The sequence below is a fragment of the Porites lutea genome, chromosome 14, assembly GCF_958299795.1.
Source record: "Porites lutea chromosome 14, jaPorLute2.1, whole genome shotgun sequence".
NCBI classification, from domain to species: domain Eukaryota; kingdom Metazoa; phylum Cnidaria; class Anthozoa; order Scleractinia; family Poritidae; genus Porites; species Porites lutea.
In genome coordinates, this window is record NC_133214.1 from 12183829 (window position 1) to 12193634 (window position 9806).

The 9806-nt window shown below is 37.9% G+C and overlaps 2 protein-coding genes across 2 annotated transcripts; both read left to right on the forward strand.

Annotated features, from left to right (window-relative positions):
- LOC140925244 (E-selectin-like) lies at positions 1-6733 on the forward strand. Its single transcript, XM_073375236.1, has 4 exons — positions 1-497; positions 3612-3734; positions 5915-6118; positions 6594-6733. Exons 1-3 carry the CDS (start codon positions 221-223, stop codon positions 6076-6078), a joined length of 564 nt encoding a protein of 187 aa, XP_073231337.1. The 5' UTR covers positions 1-220; the 3' UTR covers positions 6079-6118; positions 6594-6733.
- Positions 6485-8290, forward strand: LOC140923940 (MTOR-associated protein MEAK7-like). Its single transcript, XM_073373957.1, has 2 exons — positions 6485-6827; positions 7772-8290. Exons 1-2 carry the CDS (start codon positions 6485-6487, stop codon positions 8110-8112), a joined length of 684 nt encoding a protein of 227 aa, XP_073230058.1. The 3' UTR covers positions 8113-8290.
- The last annotated feature ends 1516 nt before the right edge of the window (positions 8291-9806 follow it).

Consider the following 9806-nt stretch of genomic DNA (forward strand, 5'->3'; position numbering starts at 1 on the left):
TGTTCACTTATTCTTTACGCTTATTCAAAAATCACAATAATGCGAAGTGGCCAATTATATTGCTGGAAATGCCAAGATCACTGAGTGTCTATGTACTAAAACCTGATATAAATCTTTTGCAGATATATGCAAGCTAGGGTGGAGCTACTTTGGGGGTTATTGCTACATCACAAGTCAGGCATGCGCTACATGGCTGACCGCTGTATCAAACTGTTCTACCATGGGCTCCAGTCTCGTGACGGTCCACAACCAAAAAGAGAATGTTTACATCCAGCGCCGTCATAACGGTGATAAATCCAGGATTGGACTCAATGATCGGAGCGTGGAAGGATCATTCGTCTGGACCAACAAAGAATTAAGCAGTTTTAGGTTCTGGGCTAGAAACCAACCAAATAACTGGAAAAATGAAGATTGTGTACACACTCTTGATTCCTGGGGTGGATATACCTGGAACGATGTACCGTGCGATAACTGCTACAACTTCACTCGCTTTACGGGTAATATTCATGAAACCTTTAAGGAACCTGCTGGTATACATGCATATACACTCAATGATGTTGCCCTGCTGACTGATATCTTTCCTAATTGTTGGAGTCTTGGGTTTATCCGATCAAAATTGGGAAGAAAACATCAATTTTGTTTTGTGAACGAGTGGGTTAAGAGTAGCGGTGACTATTTTCAAGTCGTTCGATTAAGAAGCAACAAAAAGCAAACTGAGGTGATAAACATAAGGGGATATAAACGCATTGCTGAAAAGAAATAAAACTTTAACTTGACGTTGCGTATGCTCCAACATACATCTTCCGAAGTAATTTATGATTACTTTCACTTTGTTGCAGCAAATCAGCTTCTGCGATATCTCAATATTTGCCTTGCGCATATCAAATCCACTGTTGAATTTGAGGATAACAACATGATCTCTTTCTTAGACATACTCATTAAACATAGCAACCCATTTTTGTCAACGTCAATTTTTTTTGCTCAATGGGACTCTTTGACACGTCGAAAATACAAGATAAACCTTATCCGTACGCTCACTTTTCGCTTTCATTATTCTTATCATTTACATCTCGAAAATACAAGGGCTTTCGGCTCGTAATTTTATACCTGATTAAACACTGCTGCTCTTTTATTAAACATTAAGCTTATTTTCCTACAATATGTCTCTATTGTTTCTTTGACTTAGTTACTTATTCTACATTTCAATTTCTGGTGTTATTGAACGGTTAATTGCTTCTGAAGATATATGTAGGAACATACGAAACGTCAAGTTAAAGTTTTATTTCTTTCCTGAAATGCGTTTATATTTCCTTATGTTTATTACCACAGTTTGCTATTTGTTCGTTCGATTAATAATCTGGAGAACACTCCGTGTTTAAAGAGTGCAATAAATTGACCGTTTCCCCTTTAAAATAGGTTTCTTTGATGCACATTACTCACTCTATCACTCATCTTTTCTAATTAATTGCAAATTGGAGTCACTGAAGTAACAACCATTAGATGAAAGATGTTATATGCAGTATATGCTTAAACAAGCCCTTTCCAACTCATAGTCATCTAGTCTATAACAAATGTCTCCAATGTGACTGGCTATTATATTACCAGTACTTGTAATCGCGTGAAAATCGTAATAGAACACTACTTGAATACAAGAATTACAAAATATGTTAAACAAACAGTTTTGCCCTGACGGTGTCTGATTGTGTGTTTAGGCTTGGTTTCTTCTCTTTAATAAAAAGGTTTTCGTAAATCAGGCAAAACATATTTATAACATACATACATAGTACATACTTTATTGAGACTACTAAAACTAAGTCATTAAATGGAACCTTCTCCGAAACATCTAACCATTTAAGAGATCTTCGTCCCTGGCAGATGTGGTCAAACTTCTTTCAACCGAATACAACTCTGGCAGCAAAATTTTGTTCCAACTGAAGTTTGTGTAGGTTGCGTTTAGATGTGTTCCCCCATACTGAGGAACAATAGAAACGTTTTATTACTGAAAAAAAAGCTACTTATAAGTAATAGGAGGGTTTCCTTATCTAAAAGATGTTTAATTCTACCTATCTGTACCAACTGGTTCATGCAACTAGAGACTGTTTTAGTAACATGTACATCATTAGGTAAGATATTGATCAATGTATACTCCGAGATCCTTAGCAACTGAAACTGGAGAAATAGTTTTCCCAACACGATTAAGGAGATATGAGGTAGCCTCTTAATAAGTTGTGTTCAAACATCGACGGCAATAGTAAAAAACGTTCTAGATTTTTTTGAAATTTAGCTTCTAGCCACTCAAACCACCAGCAAAAGAGGTGAAGATGTTTCCGGCAAATTGGTCGAGCCTGAGTCGTTGAAAAGTCTGCCGTAAGGGCTGACATTCAGCTGGAAAGATACCACAAATTCGTCTTTGTCGGAAAATATCCAATTTGTATAGTGTCCTCCGTTTTTAACGTTTTTTAATTCTTTACAAAACAAGTTAGTTATAAACTAAGCTCAATAGGGAAAAATTATGCACTTTTGTTATAGCCGAACAATCTGACTGAAGCAGGAAAATTTCTCTTGCAACAACAAGACAAATTACACAAGAAGACATACATTTATTACTCACAAACACAACTGCTGCCAGGTCTTCTCAAGAAGCTGTATTGACTAGCCATTGTTCGTAAATGAATATAAGTTTAAAGTATGGGATGACAGTCGTCTTCGCTGAAAAAACAAGTTTTTTGGATCTCGCCGCGCAAAACATATACATCTTTTCAGCAAATCCAAACCATACTCCACGACTTCTTATAACATACGAACATGTGACCATGAGTATTAACTTTAGGTGGACTTTGACTTTTTTATCTTTAATTCTGCTTAGTTTCCAGTGATCGTTAAAGAATAAATAAGCAAATTTTCCTTCTCAGTTTTACAGAAAGAATTTTCATTCAAACTACATGATTGTGGCGTGTTTGTAACCAGCCAATAGAAGCGTTTGTTTTTGTGTTGCGCGTTATGGAGAATTTTGCAGTTGATCAAAAAGCAAGCATTGTCGTCATTTATGTTGTAAAAGAATTTCCTCATGCTTTTAGCTGTGCGTATTTCGATGGATGCATTTGGGAAGTTTGGAGAGCACACAAGAAGCTAGAAGGCTACGCCTCGAGCAACTTTTAAGCATCTTTCGTGCTCTCCAAACTTCCCAAGTGCATCCATAACTCGATATACGCACGCTAAGCGTGAAAACATCCTTAATTAACATATTTTCGCATTTTTTCATTTGTACGTGCAAACTTGTCACTTATGTTCTTTATTTTGGAACTTTAAACCGCATATATTATGTCAGTTGTTAGTTTTTATCTTTGTCACTTGATAATGATGTCATGGCAAACGTTGTGTTAAACTTTTTTTCGCTCATGTTTATTCTTAAGTGTAATTAACAAAATTTAACTCGATCCGTTTACTGTTACAGTAGTTGATTTAATGATTTGCAGTTGCTCATATTTTATAGCTTCCGCCCATTCAAAGAAAGAAATTTGTTAACGGAGACTGATTTTGCAATCTCTAATAGTAGTCAATCATATTTTAATCTACCTTTAATGAATTCGATGGTTTTTTTGAATATTTAGACTTGGATGAATGTGATTCTGATTCCTATGACTGCGGTATCAATGCTGTTTGTCAAAATACCGCGTCCTCATATACCTGCACGTGCAAAGCTGGATATACAGGAGACGGACGAACCTGTGTTGGTAAGAGGAGACATAGATTGAAACCTCTAATATTCTACCACTAAACGCCTTAACCATTATTCGATTCCACTAACTGTTGTTTTAGAATACGTTCAATCTGACGTAGTTTTTCATCAACGCCTAATTTCTCTACTGGGAGGGTCTTAATGGGGTTAATTGAAAGGCGTAAAACGGCCAAAAATTTAGTCAATAGCCGTAAAAATTGAAAAATTTTAACCATTAGCCGTAAATAGGGTAAAAAAGAGTTAACCGGAGAGGAAATTGTTCCCTAGATTTGTTGATTTTAGGAAGGTGCTAGACTCACTTATGGTTGCGTTATTTAATTCTGGTTATTTATTTTCCGGCTACTTTGACTCCGTACGCACGTTAGGCCAAGCGCCTTTTAGTTGTGACCTAGACCTAGACACCATTTCCACCGCTCTCTCGGGGAATCAATTTTTTCCATAGCGAAAATCTGGCTTCTTGCTGGAGATTAAAATTTGCGATTTTCAGGACTGCACAGGAGGTCGTGCCCTCGAAATACTAGTGATGTCACTGTTTGTAAAACACGTTGCCGATAAACAACAATTCTCTGTAATAATGCCCTGTTTTTCTCTGACGCTAAGGTAGACATTGTCATGCCTAGTCCCTGTTCGGCGTCCACCCACGCAATCTCGGTAAAGGCATTTCGGGAGCGTATCTGAGAACAAAACTCGCACCTGCTCTGACCACGTGACCCGAAACGTATTAGCCGCGCGGAATAATGAGGCCTATGGACAAGGCAACGGCAGACAGTCTTTCTGTACAGTCCTTCGCTATCATTAAAAACATTGGCCGTTTTAAAACTAGATCTATAAATGGATTATCCGTCTGTGCACAGTGGCCCCCTCCCCCACAGACACCGCTTCTTCGAATTTTTTCCGAGGGGAGGGGGCGGATGTACACAGGCTATCTGAAACGGATAATTCATATTCAAACTGTCCGTCAAAACTGATGGATAAAGTCAGGCGGATTGTTCATTCCAAATTAACCCATCTCACTTTAAATAATCCGTCTCTAGTGTGAAAACGGCCATTTATGCTGTTATAAATGAATGTCCCCCCTGCCTTGAGTTGGGCGTTCGCGTGTCTGCCTTTGCTTTTTCACAAAAGTTATTTTTAAATTGACTATTGACGTGTCTATGCGTAAAATAATAGTAGAAATGGAATACTTTATAAATAGTATGATCTAGCAAATGTTAAAATTTTTCAAAAGAATAACTTCATTTTATCCCGAGATGATCCTAAGACCTTTACTTTGCTTTGAAGCTACAAAAAATACAGGTTTATTAATATTTAACTCTTTCAAACAAAAGAAAATAATTTTTAACGTTTTGTTAACCGTAACTGAAAAAACTTAACCTGTAACCGTAAAAGAACCAAAATTTTAGCCAAAAACCGTAAAAGCCACCACCCCATTGAGACTCTCTACTAGCAGAGGGAAGAAAAAGTGAGAGAAAATGCCTAGTGAACTATGAGAGGGAGAAGAGAGTCTCTCTTCTTCCTGTATTTCTTCTCTCGCCTTTAGAGGCATCTGCTTGTCGGGATTTTACCGATGTGCTGATGCTAACGACAAAAATTCCATATTTTAAGATGAAGAAGAAGATGATTTTACAATTGCTATGATAGTAATGAATTAAATTCTAATCAACCATTTGAGAATTAGAAAGTGTTTTAATATGTTTAGACGAGGACGAATTTACTTCTGATTCTGATGACTGCAACGTCAATGCCGTTTGCTAAAATACTGTTGGCTCATACACATGCACGTGCAAAGCTGGATATACCGGAAACGGACGAACCTGTGATGATAAGAAGAGCTAGACATCTATTCTAACACTGAACGTCATTAAGAAACGCACTGTATACCGTGCCTCATGACAATACGCCATTGTCAAAAAGCAAAGAGATGGTCTCACAATTCGCAAGGCTTCGAAACGATTAGCAAAATGCGTAATTTGTATATACCGATCACATCAAAAAGTGTCAAAAAGCAGATAAAATACAGTGATATCAAATTCAGATCTTTTCATTGCTTTTTTTTTTGTAGAGGGTCTTGAAGGGAAAAAATAGTGAAGACACTACCATCCTTGCATTTCTGAGCCTTTCCCGTATCTACTTTTATTAATCATTTTCAGTCTGTTGTGTTTCAATTCTCTTTAGATCTGAACGAGTGTTCAAGTAACTCTGATATCTGTCATATCAATGCAATATGTCGCAATACCGTTGGGTCCTACACATGTACCTGCAAACCTGGATATAAAGGAGATGGACGAACCTGTAGTCCTAATGGTAAAGGTCATGTCTTACAAGATCCTAGATGTTAAATATGAACTATCACTATGTCTGAGTGCCGGGTGATTTGAGGTGAGCAGTTAACCCTATTCAGACCTGGGTTATTTTTGCTTCTTGCTACCGGGGGGCGGCTTCAGAGGCCCCCTCTTTAAAACTTCGAAACCGCTCATGAAAAAAAAAATATATGCAAAAATAACACAGAATAATCATTTCCAGAAATTTAATTTTTTTCCAAAATTAAAAACTGGCATAATGACGTTATCTGCTGTCATTGTGGCGTCATGTTGTTCAATTTATTAGCGACCAAGAGAGACAAAACTAGTATTCATTAGGGGTTAGAGAAGTCAAGTGAAAATAGAATAAACGGTTACAGTATTAATTTAAAATGGTATAAAAATAAAAATAAGTGTTATCGATCTTGGCTGACGGTCAGTTGCAATGTTATTAACTGTCCGAAAAACAATCAGCTCAATTGGCGCCGAATTTGAAACAGTTTTGCCCGACCATAGTTCTTTTGTCAGATTATGGAAGTCGACTATTTTTCTAGGTTTGCAAGGCTGCGTTATTGTGGGAAACAACCGAAACCACTTAACCTCGTTAAACAACTGGCTTTCACCGGTGATAAGAAGCGTTTATTTTCGCTGGAGGCGCTGCTGGCGTTCATCAGTGGACGGCTGGGCTGCAAGTACGTTTCACTCGCGATGTGACGGCAAGGGACCGAGTGTAACAATAATAAGGGTCGGAAGATATATTTTTGGAGGATACGCTAGTGTTTCGTGGGGTAAGTAAACAATGTAATTCAATTGGCGATTTTAGTAACAGCCCTGCCGTCGAAAGCATTCCACTTGACAGGAGGCTTTAGGTTCAGCCGGATAGTGAGCAATGGAGTGAATCAATCTGCCTTTAGGACGGTGCCCAACAATGGGAAGATGTCATACCAAGGGCTATTGAAATCCAAAAAGAAAAGTAGGGGTAACCGCGCATTTTTCAGTGTTAAATACACTTTAATATGGAGAGATAAATGCTGAATAGGCATTTTTAGAGAACATTTTTCCCAAATTTCAGAGTGTACAAGTTAAATGGAGCAAATGCAATGGTAATTGTATCGAGGCTTCGAAATAAAGAACAATGGTAACATAACAACTGCTCTTATAAGTCTTTTTAACTCATCACTGTAAACTGGGTAGTTAGAAGCAGTGACCCCTCTCCACGCGTTTGCCTCAAAAATGCTTCAAACGACATTTGTCCCAAAAACAAAAAAAAATTGATCGTCTGCCGAGTGGGCTAATTACTTCGATTTGGCAAGATACCATTCGCTTTTAAAGTTAATTCTTTCCGATCTCTTCCTTTCCGATCTCTGTGAGAGAACAAACCATCTCAAGGATAAAAAAAACATAAATCGCCTCGGGAACCACACAGGAAAGAAGAAAGAGATATACGACAAACTAAGTGTTCCGAAAATTAATTTTTATCTTAGTCTGCGCTATAACTTTTGATGGAAACTTTTTACATGGGATTTCTAAATGTCTTCGATTGCTCTATAGAGTACATGTAGTCAGAAGTTCATAATCCTACATGACCCTCTGTTTTTTTGTTTTGTTTTTACCTCATCGCATGCTGTAGCCGTTGCGGCGTAAAGAGGATTAACTAATGTAGTATATGTGGTATATCAGAATTCTGAAAGTCGCAAATGACAACAGTTTTCAGTTCCTTTCTCTTTACTAGCTTCCGGCGATAGGTATCAGAACGACTCCAAAGCCTTTTTATTTTCACTGGTAAACAAGCCAGGATGGGCACCTGTTAAACTGCCTCAGACAGGGAAACGCAGTTTAAGCAGAGTACGTTCCTTATATTTTTACTCCTTATATGGCCCTACATTCGGAGGAGGATATGACATTCGCTTGTCCAACTACGCCTCATCCAATACCAATTCTTACAGCAACCTTGGCTATACTTACAGCCCACCGAGAGGATACAGCTACGGCAGCACTTTCGCCCAAACATTCATGGCAGGAACATACCACTTCCAACCAGACGAAATAGAAACATTTTACGAAACAATCTAAATATCCAGATAATAAATAGATCGGCTCTACCGTTTCAGTAAATATATAATAATAATTTCCTGAAATTAGCCTATAAAATAAAGTTGGTTGTTGTCTGAAACAATTAGGTCAGGAAAAGTAAGGTAAGAAAAATTTGCCTCATGATATATAAATAACTCAAAGATGGTTTGTAAGGAATTTCCTCCCCTTGCTTTTAATATAAGACAGTACACATTTCCTGACCGTTATGCCACTTTGCGGAGAGAAAGTAAAGTAAAAGTTGCTCCTATTCAGGATATCAGCCATCACTGAACTTTCCACTTTCTTAAGCCAGGACAATTCCAACTCCTTCATGCTTTGCCCTGATTTCTGCTAAACACGTACAGTCCCATGATGCTGCTTACAAAATTTTTCTGAGTAAACCATACTTTCCCTAACATGAAACTTTCCTCTAATCGAATGGTTTGCTTTGTATTTTAGCCATAACAATTTCGGTTTCTTTTCCCTAACAATATCATTCTTTTGTGACTAAAAACGGTTATTATCATGACAATGTGTGGAAGTGACAGACACGAAGGAGGAAAAGGATAGAAAAAGGAGTGAGATGAATAATTAGAATAGAACGAAACTAACAATGAAAAGGGCAAGTATCGGGATAAATAGGGCGCACTGTGGTCGTTTTTAATTGGGTGGGGGAAGGTTTTTTTTTTCGAGTCAAGGGAATCGAAAGGACAAGTGTAATAGAAAGGGCACAGGGAAGAAAGTTGTCACGAAAACACCCACTTCGTCCTGCATGCCATAAATTAACGCTTAGGGCGTTTACATGAAAAAATATACCATTTACAGCAACCTAATTTATGAAATTTACCGAGTTAAAACATATGGGAAACAACGAATACCGACCCTCGTGAGATAGAATGACGTACGCGAGGAGAGGGCTACAAACATCTTCTAACTTTCTAACCGCCCCTCCCCCCCCCCCCCCTTTTTCATCCATTCAACCGTCAGGGAAAGGTTTTATCACATTTGAGGACCTGAAAACAGTAGAAAACACTTCTTTCATATCACATATTAATAGCTGAAAACAAATAGACTGAAAAGACACAAGTCTTAAGGTAATTCCCTTGTTACACTGCGCATCACCTATTGCGGATAATACTGGGACATAAAAGGTGGCGCTAATTTTCACTGGTCTCCTGGAGAGAGTTATACATTAAAAGGCTTTTTTGCAGTCTAACTGCTTCTGATAGCCATTATTATAACTCTTCCCGGCTAATAAGGGGCTAGTTTTGAAACTCACCAAAGTCTCTTGGTGCAAAATGATCACTTAAGGCCAAAATTGTCCTTTTGATATCTTTTTGCGAAGAAGCTACTACTACAATTTAAGCGCGCGCAGCGGAGTCCCATGCAAAAAATGAAAATGAAGATTTATCAATGTCAGAAATTTTAGTTGTGACGTCAGCCTACGCCCGTCCGCCATTTTTTTTTGTTTGAGTTTGAGGTTAAAAACTCAGTAGGGTATGGAAGTGAGTCACAGACATTAACGTTGCGTTTCGTTTTGCGGCAAATGAACCATTTAGGAGTTGCTAAGAGTAAAAATCTAGATAGAAGTTTCTTATGTTCGGCTTTTCGGAAATACATTTCTAAGGCTTTACTCTTTTGTTTGGTCACGTTTTTGGTCACTGTCCGCAGGACGGGTGAATTCATCACCGTTT